Below are 18,082 nucleotides of genomic sequence, written 5' to 3' on the forward strand. Positions count from 1 at the left end.
GGTATGTAGGCACTTACCGCCTGCTGGAAGCTAATTACCGGCGCTCTCTTTGCATAATGCGAGGAAAACTGTGGATTAGCTATTACTTTTGGGACTAGGGAGTGGGAAGATTGAACAGGTATTTATTATGTATTAGCGGCAATTGCGCACATTTCTGTGCGTTGACTCGTCGGGCGTCGACACGCGCGCGCATGCCGACGAGGTGAGGTGAACGAATAACAAGGAGGCGGCATGAAAGATACACACGTAATTGAAATGACAGATGTACTGTAGCTGACACGAGCTACATAGGAAGCATTCACGATGAGCGAACGGCACGGACCGCATTACCGCTCACCAGGAGCCAATTATATGCTAATGCCGTTAGTGGCCGCCACACAAGTAAAGCTGCGACTACGCAGAGTGCAGCGCACCGATGCCTGGTATCCACGGAGCTAAAAATGAAACGGTGAGTCGCTAACTTAGAATGCCAAGAGTGGGTGGTGAAAAAAGTGCCGGGCTTAATATAAAAACTGAGAAACACCAAGGGAACACCGAGTTATTGCTGGATTAACTTTTTTCATTATCTTCTTGTTTGCGTTTCTCTGCGCTCTGCCTGGAAGGAATGCGGTGCAGACTCGCGCCGCATCCCCTACAACCAAGGGAAGAATTCATGCATTCCTGAAAAACAGCCTCTGTTGGAGTTTGAACACAATATACGATGTTCCCCCTGCTGTGAAAACAGAGACACTGGGTGGCGGATCAGGCAAGTGGGGAGCGAGATGTACAGTATATCAAGATCATAGCAGGATGTTAAAAGACAGCAATGAGGAGTATGTGAGTTATAGATGCAAATGTGCAAGACAAGGCATTAGTTTAGGCTGGATTAGCAGCTTCCATGTGCATTCAGTGTGCGTGAGCAAAGGCGCTTGTTAATATGCACACTCCTAATGACTTGCAAATGCGTGTAAGTCAGAACGACGCTAATGATTTCATTATCGCTAAGAATGCCAGTGGAGTGAAAACACAATTGCGACTGCAGTTGTTTTCGATTGGAAATGTGCGGCGGCACTTGTCGATATCTACTTCTGTTTCCTCATCATCATCTTCTTCTTTTTTCCCTGCTTAATATGATCTGAAGAACGTACCACTGCTGGATCCAGGCGTGCTGAACTGGGAGGAATCTAGCAGCTTGCGTGGAGTGGACAGGCCGCCGACATCCAGCGCCGGCATCGGAGACGTGTCTTTGGTCATGGAGCTGCGAGGAGAAAAAAAAATCCAGAAATTAAAATGAATTATTCTTCCTCGTCTGAGAAGCTCAAACTAGCTCCGAAGCCTTGGAATAATTTCAAACAGCTGACGGGTTTAGTGAATGCGAACCCTAACAGAACCTATCTACCGTTATAACACGACGCCTCGCATCTCTGGGTGGGATTGCTGCTGCTTTCCAATGAGCCATTTATCAAGCCTTAAGCTGGGGGTGGAAGCAATACAGGTCCTTTAAGGCGGTATAAACACAGTGTGCCTGCTAAGTGAGTGGGGTGTATGGAGGCTGGCTTGTTGTTAGAGGCGACCCAATACAGGAAGGCCAGGACCTGTCACTAGCTGACCCTCGGTAATAAATCACTGTACCTCACCAACGATCCGCTGCCACCATAATTACAGCGTCCCACACACACGCGGACACACAAATAAACGTGAAAACTATACTTTTGTTTAATGCCTTCCACGGAGCAGTATGTACGAAGCCACTGTGCAGCATTATCCATAATAAGTTACATCATGAAGCTAAGAAACTGGCCTTCATGTCACAAAGGCATAACTTATTGTGTTCTACTAGCTGCAAAACCTACTTCGTAAATTTAATGTGTCACCTGTGTCACACGGAGACCGCGGACGTTCCCGCTCCGTCAGTCAATCGGCAGCAGGGTGTCGCCTTCGAAAACAAACGCGTTCCCACCTCTGATGTTCCTTCGGCATTACCCATCACGCCGCTAACTCGCACACCACCTACAGTAATCAGCCGCAATTACCGCCCCTAGCATTAAATAATTCGGGATGTTTTTCATCTGTTCCTTTGGGGTTTCACGGAACAATTTACAAACCTAAATAAGCGCAGCAACAAGCTACACGAGGCCTAATTGTTTTTCTGTCAGTAATGGTCTTGGTTTTCAAACGGTAAATAATTGGAAAGTTGTAGCGGCGGCGGAATAACTCATAATGATCCCCATCTGTACAGTCTAAAGTTTAGAAGGATGAGCTTTGAAGGCTACATATTTGTCTACATAATGGGCAGGGGATAAAGGTTTTTGGTACATTGGTCTCAAACAAACTAGCTAAAAGATCAACTAAAAATGCCAATGGAAGATAAAAATATCTTTCATATTCTTTTACAGTATGAAGCAAACACTGACGCCTATGAAATAAAACCCCTAAACCCTTTTTTTTTAACTATTAGTTGTGCCACTGTGCAAGATATTGGAATGTTTTTTTTGACGATGGTGACAATGATGAGACAATAATAATAGAGCGTCCCTCACCCTGGACCGCGAACAGCATTTTTGTCCTTGTTCTTGTGTCCCAGGCGAGACGTGGACTTGATGTAGAGGTGTCGGTGCAGCTCGTCAATGAGCACCAGGTGGATGTTGAGCTTCTTGCTGTGGAGCTCCAGGCGCAGGTCTCCAAGACCCTCCACCTGCAGCAAGGGGCCTTCTAAGGACTCCACGGCCGTCACCTGCAAGGGGACAACATATCAGCCGAACACCGGTCAGGTTTTGTTGCAGTGGTTTGGGAGTTGGGACGTCGTCTCGTTTGACCACCAACGCGCACGCGTCTCGTTTCGTGACCGTTCCACGCAAAACATTCGGCGAGGGACAAAAAAAGGAATTGTGTTCTACAGCGCGGGCAGGAGAGACAAAATTTAATATTCCTTGATGCGGCAACCAAAACACAACGGTGCAAATGCGGAGCAATTATCAACAGAGAATTTCATCGGGAAATTAAATCAGCTCACTGGCTCGTGGCCAGCGCTCCTCCGCTCCCGACGAAGCTGCCCACGGTTGCCAAATGGAAACATCATTGTAACAGCAGACAGATTGGCCTGTCAAGTTAGGCAGTCTTTAAGATTAACGACACTTATAAGCACTGCCTTTCTGTCTACTTCCAACCCTAAGAAATGAAGCGATGGTGAAGCTTCGCTCCATTATGGCGACGATTGGCATATTTTTGTCGTTTCTATATTTAATGAATAGAATGTTTTATTTTTATTCATATATATATATATTTTTTTTTTTTTTTACAAATTTCAATAAATGAAGACTGTATTTCAACCCGAGAAAATGACTATTGTCCTGCACTGCACTCCACCCGCCCTACCCTCTTTCCCCAGGAGCAGCTGTGGCATGTTTGCAATTAATAAATCTTTGCACCAATAAATACTACGTGCCAGCCTGTGCGTGTGTTTATTCCAAGGGCACTAATGGCCAGACGATAGCACTGAGGAGAATATTTGCATGGGCAGGGCAGGGCGGGGGGGGGGGGGGGGTAGCGGGGGGGGGGGGGGGGGGGGGGGGGTGCTGTGTGCTGGGCAGGGAGCAGGGGTCAAGTGTGTGTTGATGCAAATGAGAGTCGCATTAGTGAGAAGATGAGCTAATGCGCTGCATGATCAGCCTCCTTCGGCTTAATGTAATAACTCGGCGTGCCCGCGAGGCTCTCGAGCGCTTCGTGCGTGCGCGCCTCGGATGTCTCCGTGTGTCATCACATGCGCGCGATTATACGAGTGTAAATCATGTAACGTTTATGCGAGTGGGGAGAAGTTGGGTGTCTTATTACCGCCTGGCCGGGACGACAGAGGAAGGCTGGTTAACGTCATTAGGGGGGGGCCAGGTCTGTCAGCGTAGTGAAGGATATGACGCCTCTCGTGAATTTTTTTTGAGGAGAGGAGAGGAGAGGAGAGGAGAGGAGAGGAGAGGAGAGGACTGATAAGTGGGTTTCCAGCTCTAAGGGCGGTATCAGTGCACCTGGATTCGGTGATACAGGAAAGAGCGGAGCAGAGGAGAGAGACACATTCGACAACCAAAGCCGGTCTCTTTTTATAACCAACCCCGTGGGATCTAAGGCTGCCATTCAATAGTAGACAGAGAGCAGAGTCTGAATTCTAATTGTCAACCCTAAGACATAAGCCTCACATAAACTCACACGCGCGCAATGTTAAAGAGAGTCGGCCACGGTGGGGGGAGACGGAGAGAGAGACTCTGAAGTTTATCCCCAGCCAGTCTACTGGTACTGCTACAGCACGAGGCAAAATAATAAGAGATGCCGAGTTTATAGGCACAACGCCTTTTTTCTCAGAGATCGTGCCCTGAGAGTGTAAAATGTGTCAGCAAAACAGTCAAGCAATAAGGCAACAAATTAAATGTTAGTGCATCAATGTAGAATACGCTCAGATGAACCTGGTTGTTTGCCGTCTAAGTGTCCAGCATATGTAAACTGTAATTCAGTATGTGAATATATTCCATCACGCCAAAAAAAAAAATCATGTAAAGGCGGAATCAAATATGTTATTCCAAGGTTATTTTGCCATTTTGTGAACATTGCTAACATCCTCTACTTTGGTTTTAAGTGTGGGTTATTTAAAGCCGACTTTTAATGCATTATTCATTCGGGTACTGCTTATATAAATATATGTCACCAAAGCAAAAGGTTGAGCTGTTCATCCAGCAGCATTTTGATGTGCAGAGGCAAATAAAATGAGCTTTTTTTTTAAAACATACCAGTGAAATATCACAATCCTGATCAAGCATTCAAATTTTGCCAGACAGAGGAAAAGAAGCGTCGAAAAGAAGTGACTTTGAACTCTCCACAACCTTTTCAAAACGCCGACTGAGCGCAGGTTCGGCGACGCTCCGCTCCTTCCCACCCCCACAAAGACGATTGTTCGTGCCCCTCTGGGTGCACCGCCGTCCCTCTTTCTTTTCCTTCTCCTCGCGTCACCCCGTTCGAGCAAACTAATTAATGCCGAAGTCTGGAGGACAATGTGTGTGGGTGACAGCAGAAAGGAGAAAGATGGAGAGAGAGGAGGGAAGGGAAGGAAAGAAACTGAGAGATCACAGAACCTGGTCGTTTAGTCCTCGAAACCATCCTTCAGCTCCCCTGCTGAGAATACCGCAAGACTCGCATCATAAGAGCGAGGCCACGCGTATACGTACACACCTCTGAGAGCAGCGCCTTCCCTGCTCTCAGACGATGTGAGCTGCACCCACTGGACAGTACAAGGCTGGAAACGGGCTCTTTAAAGCCACGAGAGGCGTCAGGAAATCAATCTTTAGTAGCAACACTTCATAAACACCGCGGATCCAGCCCATCAGCGCTGCCAGACACATCTACAGGTTTTCCCAGGTTAACAATAAAGACCATTCGTCATACATCCAACAAATCGTCTCTTCTTCCCCAGCCTCTCCCGCCGTCTGTCTCCTCCAATCTAAAACGGAGCAACTCGCACATATTGAGACACAAATCCCCGCTCCCTTTTCGAAAACCACATCTGCAGTCATCACTCCGCTCACCAGCATGTCCGTGGCGTGAAGGTAGTGCTTGCTCGCCATGTAGGCCTCCAGCCGCTGAGGCACCTGCTTAATGTTTTCAATCTCATCGAGCAGCTGGAGGACGTGCTTGTGCTCGATGCCTTCTATCCACAGCTTCCTCAGCTCGTCCCTTTTGCAGTGGAGCAGCATCTTGCAAGACAGGAGGTTCTCCTTCACCTGCAGGGCAGAGGGACGGCGCTTCAGCATGACGCACACGGTTTTTATACCCTAATAAAACAAGATTATGATGAGGAGCTCTCTGAAATGAGACCTTTTAAAATGCTCCTGATACCGGTGTGACATTAAGCTTGGGCATTATTTTGTGTTTAGGTAAAAAAGTGAGTTTAAATAATTAGTGTTTCCAAGTTATAGAGTCAGGTTCAGTCTCCCTGTGTCCAGAAACTGAAATAGCTAAACTGAATCATTTACCTTTGCTTTTTCTTTAAGACAGTGGCACCTGTCCTTTTTCTACACCCTTTACACCGTCAAGATATTGACGGTGTAAAGGGTGATAAGCGTGATAGCGAAAAATTATGGCTAGTGGCAAATGACCCAGGCTCCAGCTGGCGACTGTTAAGTAGGCAGATTTCTTCTTCGTGAACAAGATTTGTGTTAATTAACTCTGCTGTCATCCCAGAGCAACAACAACAACAACAAAAAAAAAGCCCCAAACCGCGATAAGAATAATAATAACCATTTAATAGCTAGAGACAAATTAAACTGAATGAATAAAAAGCACATTCTAGGTTTTGTTTTTAATTACAGAGTCACGGCTCTAAAAACCCATTTGAACCAAAGTGATTTATCCAGAGAGGTGTGCATTTTGATATGCACGCCTCTCCTTTCTACCTGTTTGATCTTGTTGCGGGAGCTGGTGATGCGCCCCGTGATGCTCTGGTAGGTCCTGATGGCGGTGGTGAGCTCGGCATAATGCTGAACGATGAGCTTATCCAAATCGGTGTCGCACTTCTCGAAGGCCTCCTCCAGACGACCCTTCTCGGTCTCCCTGTCCTGCACGTCATCGCTGCTGGACAGAGTCCTGCATGAGGAAGGGAAGAAGGGAAAACAGGCACATCCACACAGTGAATCCAAGGGAATCGTTCTTGAGGCAGGAAATGGCCACAGTACATGTTGCTGAAGCATTGACCATCTGGCAGCTCAGGTGAAAAATTAAAACAAAGGCAGGTAAACAATGAAAATCCTTTCATTGTTTTTTGCAAGGTAAACTGCACAGATTCAATAATAGTTTTAGAAATATTTATTTTATAGTAAAACGCCCATTGAACAAGTCCATTTAATTATAAACTGAGAAAGCTATACGCACTTTAAAGGAGGAACTTTTATTTTCAACGACAGCTGTCAAAACCGTCCGTTACTGTCGCAACACCTAGCAACTGTTGCTAGGAAATATCACCATAATCCAGGATTGCTGTACTTCGCTTTCCACCGGGAAAACAGTAGATTACTTTACTCGATTCACTTGTTGTGCAGTTTATTAATCATGTCGGTATTTAATTGATAATAAAACGGGAGCGTTTAACACGATTAACAATCGACGAGCTCAAAATAATAGAAGTAGACAGCTACATGTAGAGTACAAGGTTTAACGTTTTTATTTGCCTTAAGAAAAAAATAAAACTGCTGCTAATATTAACCATATATATATATAATTCGCTAACCTAAAAACAAAAATAATACATCCATTTGCGACCTTTCCTTTCTTTCACATAACTGACAATACAGGAAGGATGTTGCTAGCTGCCATGTAGCTTTAGCACAACAACTAGCTGTCAGACAGTGCCTGGGAGCAAATTCGAGCAGCGAAGCAAGAGCCGTCTGACTTCTTTAACCTCCTACAAGTAATTTAACACACCTTACCTTATGACTGAGATGAGAAGACCAGAAGGGTCTTTGTTTTTGCTGACTGCACCCCTGTATCTCCCTGTATCACCTGCCATTTTTTTTCCAGCTGCGGCACTCAAACAGGAAGACAGAGGCGTGAGGTTGCACCAAGGGATTCTGGGAGTTGTGGTTTAAATGTGAAAGTAGTAGCTCTGCGACAGTGGTACAATTTTGCACTGATTTCTGCTTTGCGTATGGTCAAAAATGCGAAAGCTATGGTGTAACTGCATCGATAAGAGTTGTTTAAATTATTTTTTTCTTTGTTCTGTTTTATTATAACAATTTAAAATGTCCGTGTATTCTGGGTTTACAAGCAATCTTTCAATAATAATAATAATAATAATAATAATAATGAATTGATTTTATATGACTTGCTCAATACATGATACACGTGTGTATCCACATGTGTGTTTTGTTTTGTCAAATAATATTCTAATATTCTAAGTCTAATATATGCTGTACAGTCTTATTTTTTACACTTTTATTTTTACGCTTATTTAAGTTCTGTGTTTTTGTACAAGTGAGAAAAGCGACCGGAGTCAAATTCTTTGTATGTGCACACTTGGCCAATAAAGCTTATTCTGATTCTGATCAGCACCATTATCAACTGTTTCATGACCGCAACAGGATGATTGCAGCATTTTCAATCCGGTCCTCTTGAGACTGATAAAGAAAGGTGGAGCAAGGCCGAAAGAGGAAAGAGGCAGTGAGTGTCAATGGTTAATAGCCAACCCATTTAGAACAGAGTGCTGGATTTTTTATTTTTTTTTTTTCAGGGCTGCGCTGCCACGTATCTCTGACAATCTCTGCTGTACCAATGAGAATGGGAGAGGACATTGATTCTGGAGCAAAGGAGGTCGATCCTCTGCAGCCCCTGCCCTGATTGATGCACCGGTGGACAGACGAGATAACATTGTGGGTGATCTTTGAGTCCCCTCTCCTCTCTCCACCGCCCCCCCAACAAAAAGCAATTGCTGTGCCATTCAGGAGCCATTGTTTTTCTTTTGAAGGCACCTAGCTTTCCAGGTCCAAGTTAAAATTTGAACTTCTTATCACCTCACCTTCAAAGCCATGTCCCATCCAAGCGATCTCCTGGGATTTGCTTCTCCAATAATGCAGGACCAAGGTTATTTCTTTCAGTGGCCGGTAAGCGGTTGGTTTGAAAGTCACTGACGTGTGTGTGGATTAAATACAAAGGCAGTAATGGGTTAGTGGGACGTGCTGTTATGATCTGAAAATAGATCTAAGTCCTAATGCTGCATCTGTGTTCATCTAATGTTTCACCAAAAGAAAAGAATTCTATAGGAACTTCTACAACATGCTGAAAAATGGTGCCGCTGCTTGTGGTTCTTGAAGAAAAATATACATTTAAGCGTTTTTCTTTTCCCTCCTTCAAATGTGGATCTTGTGATCACTGAATAATTAATGTTCTTGGTCTTAGGAATCTATTTAAGTGTGGTTTTTGGGTTCTAATTAACCAATGAATCACTGTTAATGTATGATAATAGCCCCACTAATTACCCTGAGAGAAATACCACACGACGATGAGAAGGTTGCTTAAATAGAGCAGGCACATTTTCACCTCTCAATTACACACCTTGGAATTTGTAAAGACAATGTCATGTCTTGGTAATTAAGAAGGATACTTCTTAACTTGTTTCCATGGAAATGCGGGGTTGCGGCAAAACACTGCGTCTACTACCTTGTGCCTTGTGGATTTTTCATGTTGAAATGTATCAAACAAAATATCTGTCATATCTTAGTCTGGTATATTTGCTTGTATCAGCACAAAAGACACAGAGTGGTCATGATTTATGGAGGCCTGTTGTGGAAGCAACATCAAGGTAACCTAAGGAAGTAGTTAAGACTCATAAGGGTTAGAAGGATTAAGGAAATGTAAAGACACTTTATTAATGTCTGTCTTTTGAGGAACTGTTCAACTTAACAATATCTTCTTTGTTCTGGAGATCTTGATCCTGTAAGAGGATTTGTTCTTTGAGGAAACGGGTTCATCAGCCGATGATAGAATCATTTTCACGGAAAGATTTGAAAGCAGCAAATGTTCACTGACAAACCCGATCATTTAAAATCAAAACAAGCGTGAAAACCAGATGGATAATGATGCAAATTATATTTACGTCTAGGCAGAATGACGATTCTAATGATAAAAAATACTATAATGTGTCGCTTCCACCCCATGTCTTGTACAGTACATTAGCACTGTATTCTGTTTAGCATGATTCTCATATGTATTATCTAAAAAATAAAAAAATAGAGATAAAAAATGTCTAATCAACCAAAGATTTTACGACCTCCCTGCAGTACCTCTGCGGCCCCCCTGTTGAAAACCTGTGTTTTAATTCTTCTTTGTGGTAGGTACAATCAGTAAACAAACAAACAATCATTTTCTTCCATTATGCGTTAAATATGTGCAAATAAATCGTATAATCTTCTTAAAGCTCTTTCTGACTCGCGCTGGATTCCTCTCGTCCAAAACCCCCTTTGTTCTCAGCCGAGCAAAAACCGCATCGTGTCATCTTTTGTGAAGCGAATTCCTCTTGCCTCGCCACTTCAAATGATTGATGTCCTCTGCTGTAATCCATTCTAAACTCCTTTCTGCCGCTGTAACTTTTTTCTTTGCCCCCGCCCACGGTTTATATTATTTAAAAGATCTACGAGCGTCTTCAGTATAGGCGGAATCCATACGGAATTCCTCAGTCATACTATACTACACGTGGACACGCTGAATTCTTAAAAAGGTTTTTATTGATTTATGTTTGCGCATCATCTGAAACATATACACTGCAGCAAATACCAAAATACAAAACTAAGCAGAACAGAGCTTTATTGGGTTATTGTGTGAGTGTATATCAGGTTTACAGGATGATTCTTATGAGCTGTCAGTCCTTATAATATCCTCTCTGCTCGAGAGATATCAAATTTTGTGTTACAGTGTTATGACCTGCAAGGCTGTATCTAATATGGATATGAAATAAGGCATGGAGACTCTTAGTGGGGCTGGAGATGATTTATTTTATGTGTAAATGTGAATGAATTAACATTTTAAAGTAACAGATTTAAGCTCAACTGTGGATGTTAAGGTAAATGATCAGAAGATAAACTTGACCCCTTGTATATAGACCATATTGTTTTTTAGAATACAAAAAATGTTTTCCTCTCCTTATTTTTCTCATTTTTACAGAAGCCTACTACTCAGCACTTGCTTTGCGAGATTGCATTTGGGTCTCTCATCTCCTTTTCAGGAGAATGCAGACACAGAAAACAGAATACAGGCAATATTAAGGTGCTTATTGGGAAAAATCAAATCAATAATAATTTATTGTGTTTAGGAAATCCCTAAACAGGCGAGGAAAGACAATGATGGAGAAGCAAACGATAACGCCTTCAGAAGTGGTTGTGTGCTGATGTATGGAAAATGCTGTTAAGCGCTGAGAAAGAAACTTCACTGGAATGGGCAATTTGGTGCAATGGGCAATTTTGAAAAGAACAAGTAATGCAAAAGATCATAGCAAAGAAAAAAAAAGAACGAAAGAAAAAAATCATCCATTCCGCAGCCCGCGAGTGGGTCTGGGTGTGTTGGAAAAGTACAGGTAGAGATGGAACAGTTCTGTGGCAAGGGCTCTAGCAATATGACCTCTGAATACGGCCACATAATGGGCCTCTGTTCAAGTCTCTATTGCCTCTCTTATTCTTATTTCAGGAGCTGCCATTGCCTCCCTTGACGGGCTTGGCATCTTACTCCGACATTCTTCATTTTTAAAATCTGTCAGTATTGTCCCATCAAGTTGAGCCCCCTGTGTTACACATCCCATCACCACCTCTTCTCTTCCCTTACTGTATCTTTTTCTGTTTTTGTCAATGCAGGAAGAGTGACAATGCAACAATACAGAACTTATTTGTGTTGACGTTAATTACGAATCACATAATTCATTGAATTATTTATGACAGCTTATTATGTAGTCACATGCAGCTTGAATAATTTATTTCTTGTTGTGGTAGCATTTTGATTGCTGCGCTTTTTTTTAATATAAATTATTGATAATAATAATATAGCATGCTGTGCCATTATCTGAATATATAAACTATTTCATGTCTACTTATGAGTTACAATACAGAGTTAAAAAACAACATGTAATAATAATAAAAATAAAATTATTATTAATAATATAATAAAAATACTACTTCTTCTTCTACTACAGCTACTAATAATAATAAAATGGCTTTTAAAAAAATAATTATTCTATTATTATTATAACAATCATTTGACATTTTAATAATTTTTGAATGGGGGAAGAGAGAAGGTACATTTTAAATTGCTGGGTCATTATCCTGATACATAAATGAACAAACTATTTCATGTTTATGAGTTGTAATCATATTATTATTTGTAGTAGTAGTATTAATAATAATAATAATAATACTAAATATTTAAAATAACCATTCCACTATTATTATAACATCATTAATTATCATTTATAATTTTATTAATTTTGGAAAGGGGAAGGGAGAAAGTACATTATAAATTATCTAAAACAATAATAGTTTTTTAGACGGTCGTGTACGTGACGTTCTGCCGCTAGCAAACAAGGACCAATGAAAATCGCCGATACAGGGACGCGCGACGCCTCCGTCCAATGAGCGCGCACGTTGTTCACGCACGTCATGCTAAGGAAGTGCGGACCTTCGAAGCAAATACACTGTTGGCACTAGCCACATTTTTACCTTGCTGTATCGCAAGAAAAGTGAATATCAGTCTTCCGTATTACATGTAACCTAGAAAACCGAAGCCTACCCGCGGTCTGACAATGGGAGCGAACAACAGCACCCGCCGGGTGTCATTTGAGTCAGATGAGAACGACAATATAACAGTGGTGAAGGGCATAAGGGTAAGTGACTGTTACAAACTTCTTGAACAGGTGTTACACGAGTACCTCAATCCGGTATCAGGTAATGCAATAACACTAATACCTGACGCCTCATATAGGATGCTAACAAGAGGTCTACATGGCTCATACTCGAGCAGTTGTGCTTCACTGATGTTGGAAAACTTTCATTCATTCTGAAAGCTTCACAGTTTGCAGGTAGTAGCTGCTACAGTCGCTACAAGAGTTTGACTAAATCAAAATTACATTTTCTTTTTAAAGTGTTGCCGTTGACAAGAGTTTTCATTTGAAGATGGACACATGCTAAAGTGGCCACGGACCGCTCCTGCTACCAGGGAGCTGTCGCAGGTTGTGGCATGCGACTGATGTTAAATATAGATTGAGAGGCTTTTGCTGATCAGTTAAGACTTAATTTGGCAACGCTCTGGCTATTATTACTCAGTTGGCAAGCAAGCAAGGCGAGACCGAGTTTGCCTTTCTCTCAGGTGTAGCTCCAGGCTTGGTTATGTCAACAGGAAAGGTTTCCTCCCTCACATGTGTAGCATACCAGAGGTGAAGCTGCTTAAAGTTCAGCAGTTACAGAACTACAATTATTTGTTGCTTGGATGAGACTTGAATAACAAGTGTTGCTGTTACTTATTCGTATGTCGTGTCTAAGTTTGTGTTTTATGGCTTTTCTACTCCAACTTTTCTCCCGTTCCTCTTTGCAGCTTTCTGAGAATGTCATCAAGCGCATGAGGGAACCCGCAGATCCTCCAAAACAACAACAACAACATGCTCCCACATCACCACCCTCCATGGCGTCCGCTTCCCTCCTGAGGCCAGTTCCTCCCCTGTTTGACCCGATCACCTCCTTGCCTCCTCCCCCTCCACTCGTAGAACCCGTTGCTCCTCCTCCTCCTTCTCCTCCTCCTCCTCCGGCTCCACCTGCCACAGAGACACCTCCTCCTCCTCCTCAACCTCAGCCTCCTACAGAACAGGTAGCAGCGCCCACCATTGCTGACATGCTGCTTCCATCTCCATCACCCCCAGCCGCTGCTAACGCTGCTCCTGCTTTTGAGCCCGTGGTGTCACCTCCTCCACCCCTTGCCGCTTCTGTTGATACAATAACATCGCTCCCTCCACCTCCTGCTTCTGCTCCCGCTGATTCCCTAATTCCCGCGCTTGCACCCCCTCCCCTTGTGATTGAACCATCACCTCCTTCCATAAATCAACCCATCGCTCCTCCTCCTCCTCCTCCCTCAACCGAACCCATTGCACCTCCACATGTGATTGAACCCATACCACCACCTCCTCCTCCTGCCAAAATCGAACCCATCACCCCTCCACCTTTTCCCGAATCAGAACTCTGTCTTCCCCTCCCGTTTTTGAGCCTGCTACCATTTTGCAACCACCCCTACACCCTTCAGGGGACGCTTTGCCCCCGCAGCCTGCTGAGGCATTCGCTGCACCTCCTCTGCCTGAGTTTACTGCCCCTTCTGAACCAGTTGCACCTCCTCCTCAGCCCACAGGGGTACCAGTCCCTGAGCCAGTAGCAAAGTCCAGTCCAGTCCCGCCTCCCGCTGCTCCTCAAGCAGGTGAGTTTAATCCGGGGAAGCTTAAAATCCCCAAAGCACATGGTGATGAGGTCAGGTGTGGTAAATTGGAAAGACGGTAGCATGCTGTTCGTTAATGTAGGACCGTGAGATATTTTGGTGGTCAAGGAAAGTTAAGGAATACAGAAGGCGGGTGGATGAGTTATTCGTCCCAGACTGGGAAACTGCACAGTTGCAGCAGCAATGTGCAGACACTCAACACCATACATAATATATTAGAAATTAATTCAAATAAAAAATAAAAATAGAAAAAAATAGTATATGTGGTATTTACAAGAATTATGAAATAAGTGAATTAAAATTAACAAATACAAAAAAATGAATGAGCTGTGAAATGAAATGGAGGCGCCACCAATAACCAACCAACTGTATGCAAATGTGCAAAAAAAAAAAAAGTCTGGTAAAAGTGAGGTTTAGTGGTTTAGCGGATGTGCAAACATGCGTGTTCTTCTTTCTAACGACAGACAAGAGTGAATGCTCATTTATAAATACCAAAGAAATAAATTGTTCTTGGTAATGGCTCATTTTATCCTGAAATGTACTGGCCACCTCTTCAGTCGCGTGGGTAATTAGAAGGCAAAGGTAATGTGGGCCCGAACTGTCCGAGGATTTATTTTAAGTCCCGCTACGCTGAATTTTAATGATGTTTATTGTGTGGGTGTTTACTATAAGCCACCTTAAGCCTTTTGTCTCCCAATTTTTCATGCAGATTGTAATTAGTCTTAATTTTAAAAACGAGCCTCAACGCTAGCCACGGTCACTGTGTGATTCATCGCCGTCCCCTAACGGTTAATGCAATGATTAATTCTTTCGTGTAACAAAGTTAATAAATTGATGCCGTAATTAGCGGACGTCCAATCTGCCCCGTCACCGTGGAGCTCACGCTGTCATAATAGCCCTTTTCTTTCCTGCAGTTTGACTCAAATTAGACTTATAATGATTGCCCAAACTTGAATTTAAGTAAAATCACAAAAAACTAAAACTAAAAACATACCAAGAGGGTATCTGTTATTATTTTTATGTTAACAATGCATTCTGCCTGAGCTTACAGTTCCCTTATGCTCTACGTTGATTTGGTTTATAGTGCCTTTCAGCTCTTTTATTTGGTTTCCTGACCCATAGTTTTACAGTTCTGGTGTTGTTTGTGTAAAATACACAGCTGTTTCTGGCAAACAAAGCCATAAAATCCCATTGTACACTAACAGCAGACAAAGCAAGCAAATAGAAAGTTGTCATGGGCAAGCCACATGCACATCACAATGCACCACTGTGGCCATGTGTCCTAACTTTTAATGGTGTCCTCAGTTCACTAAAAACCTGACGGATGGTTTGTCTGAGACTTCTAGGTAGTGATAGCTGGAAGCTTACTGAAAGTATTGAACATCGCTCTATGCACAATGAAGAACGCTGATCTTGTTTCCTACAGTGCATTCAGCCAACAAATGTCACTGGGGAACTTTCCAAACTTTGTCTCTACCTCCAACTGAACTTCCTCCCTTGAAAAAAAAAAAAGAACAGCTAAAAAAAGTATTTATTTAATTGGTAGAGAACTTACGCCTAGGTTTGAAATACTGCCAGAAACCCTACTAAAAGTTTCTCGTACAAGTCGGTGGAGACCACAAACTGACCCTTGGGAAAGTCGACTTTGGATTAAATGACAAATTAATATGAATATTTGTCTGTATAGAAGGTAACTCATCGCAAAAAGTGAGTGGAAGTCAGAAATGTCGACACAGACAAACTCACCGTCTCCCCACTTCTCTCTTTCCCAAAGTAAAGTTGTCACATTATTGTCTGTCATAGTTTAGTTGCACATCCTTGATCCCTTGACGTATCAGACGGAGGACATTTGAATGTTATCCGTTCATTACGCCGCGCAGAACCAGGCTGGGACGGGCGGGTGAGTGGGCGTGTATCGGGTTCTTCGTAGGGCTGGCATCCAGGATGTGGGCAGGCTTCCCCATCCTTGACTGTGCTCAATCAGTAAGGTAATTAAAAAAGGCCAACTTATGCCACGGCACACTGCTTCCAGTGATTAAAACGACACCTCCGCACTTTCACACAACAAACCTCCAGGACTCATTAAGGGAAGGAGGTGGTGCGCGCCTTGGTGAATGTGTGTTAAATTTTCATTTGGCCATAGGGCTTGGAAGATATGACAATGCATTTTTATGTGTGCCGTTCACTTTTGTTGGAGCACATAAGTAACACTGTTGGACAATGTCCTATCCACACTGATTAATGGCTGTTGGGGCGTGGGGAGGGGTACAAGGAGCATGACATAACAAGAGAACATCATGAGGATGAGGGATATCCAGGGGGATCCTAGGAATGGCTGGGGAACTTCTAAAAGCTAGTCAGCGTTTACAAGCGATAGCATCACCTTTTGAGAAACTGTGGACAAGGAGAGAAATTTGAGAGTTTGAGAAGATCTTACAAGAGGCTTACAAGATCGGCATCAAGCTTTTGGATCGACTGAAGGCTGAATGCCAAGGAAGTCTTCAGTCGATCCAAAGGCTCTACTGAAGGCTGAATGCCAAGGAAGTCTGAACTAGGACCATGCTGCCTTTCTAATCCAACGTTCTTATCCCTTATTTCTCCAGATCATAGCAGTGGCCGTGACAGACAGTTAATAAAATGTGTTCCTGCATGTTCAACAAAAGAAAAAAAACGAAACACTTTCTGACAGTCTAGCTCTGGGGCTTCTGTCAGAACTATTTCATTTGTCTTCACAAAGTCATCGCTCCATTGTTTACACTAATTAGTTTTCTGATAAAAAGATAAATACAACGGTGTCTCACTTAATTTTTGTAATAGGCATGTAGCGTATGGGGAGTTCTGCCTGCTGCTTTCACAGCCAAACAGTGTTCGGCAAAAGATTACTAATTTATTGATGAGTTTCCTCCGTCAGTGTTCGGCAAGTTCTTAACTATCCGTTTGTCACCGTTGGTGCTTTCTTTTAGATTAGAAACGCTGATGAAAAAATGTGGGACCAACAAAAAAATATACAGTGTAATCTCGTTTGCACTTCAAATTTGCGTCGGGAAGTACGTGTTCGGTTTGCTACACTCTCAGCACAGCAGTTCTCAGGTTCGCTTTATCATGGAAGTCCGCATTTAACTGCGAGTATGTGACTCCTGCAAGGCACTTGCCACGCTGCCATAATATGGGTTGACATTTACTGAGGCATTTTGAATATGCCCCTGCAAGGTCACCTCACAGCTCTATAGGCACCAAAGTCACCAAGTATTATAAAAAAAAAAAAAAAAGTCGAGCTGGATGACCAAGCTCGTCTTAAGGAAGAAGAAAAACTGTATGATGAATGTGAATGTGAATCTTGTTAAAAAATGCTGCAAAGTTCAGCCCAACCCTCAAAGGCTACGACCTTAATGAGGCGGACATTGATTATGTGTGTGTCCACGAGAGTTGGGTATCGAGTGAGGCCTCTCAGCAGGTCGGCTGTCTCTAAATCATGGCCTGAGTCAGTGTGTGTGCTGATTACCCCATAGTCAAGGTTGAACCTCCTACACCTTCTCAAATGTGCTATAAATATTCATACGCCAGAGCCCACACACTGCTGCGGACTAATAGCCAGCTTAAAGATATCTCCCAGGTGCTGCAGAGAGGATGGAGGGGGAAACGGGAGAAACAAAGGAAGACGGCGGGAGAAATGTGGGTGACTTTTTGTTATCTTTGTGCAGAAATGCAATTGTGAAACTTGGGAAATGCGTATTTTTTTTCTTCCCATTTTGAAAGAAATTATCATTTTGGTTCTGTCCCATAATACAAAATTAAATTAAGAGAAAATCAGATGATCAGAATGGCACCTGCCTGCTTGTGCTGCAAGCTCGCTCTTGGTGTTTTCTGTCTTTTCTTTTTCTTTTTTTTTCCTTCCTACCGAAAGGTGTGTGGTGACTCGACTAAGCGCGGGCTAGAAACGTGAGGAAGTGGTAATGTTACAGATTATACCCTCCACGCGGGTCCTAGGGTTAATGAAACTTCTGATGAGAAACGCAATTTACCTTCGTCTATTATCTCCACTGCCAATAGCCTGTGCTCCACCGTCTCGCCTCCTCCTCCGTGGGTTTTTCCACAGGGTTTAGTGATTGGTGGAAAAGGA

The 18,082-nt window shown here is 43.0% G+C and overlaps 2 protein-coding genes across 2 annotated transcripts in view; one reads left to right on the forward strand and one right to left on the reverse strand.

The window, feature by feature from the left end:
- Positions 1 to 7,558, reverse strand: part of exoc4 (exocyst complex component 4) — a 112,515-nt gene extending 104,957 nt beyond the window's left edge. Inside the window, exons 1-5 of the mRNA XM_047575100.1 lie at positions 7,440 to 7,558; positions 6,411 to 6,600; positions 5,544 to 5,738; positions 2,520 to 2,713; positions 1,128 to 1,237 (exon numbers count right to left, since the gene is read on the reverse strand). Coding sequence (XP_047431056.1) covers positions 1,128 to 1,237; positions 2,520 to 2,713; positions 5,544 to 5,738; positions 6,411 to 6,600; positions 7,440 to 7,519 — 769 coding nt within the window. The 5' untranslated portion in view covers positions 7,520 to 7,558. The remainder of the gene's footprint in view (positions 1 to 1,127; positions 1,238 to 2,519; positions 2,714 to 5,543; positions 5,739 to 6,410; positions 6,601 to 7,439) is intronic.
- Positions 7,559 to 12,139: 4,581 nt separating this feature from the next.
- Positions 12,140 to 18,082, forward strand: part of chchd3a (coiled-coil-helix-coiled-coil-helix domain containing 3a) — a 67,983-nt gene continuing 62,040 nt past the window's right edge. The window contains exons 1-3 of the mRNA XM_047575550.1: positions 12,140 to 12,370; positions 13,078 to 13,347; positions 13,872 to 13,944. Coding sequence (XP_047431506.1) covers positions 12,290 to 12,370; positions 13,078 to 13,347; positions 13,872 to 13,944 — 424 coding nt within the window. The 5' untranslated portion in view covers positions 12,140 to 12,289. The remainder of the gene's footprint in view (positions 12,371 to 13,077; positions 13,348 to 13,871; positions 13,945 to 18,082) is intronic.

This window comes from Mugil cephalus, chromosome 22, assembly GCF_022458985.1.
Source record: "Mugil cephalus isolate CIBA_MC_2020 chromosome 22, CIBA_Mcephalus_1.1, whole genome shotgun sequence".
Classification (NCBI taxonomy): domain Eukaryota; kingdom Metazoa; phylum Chordata; class Actinopteri; order Mugiliformes; family Mugilidae; genus Mugil; species Mugil cephalus.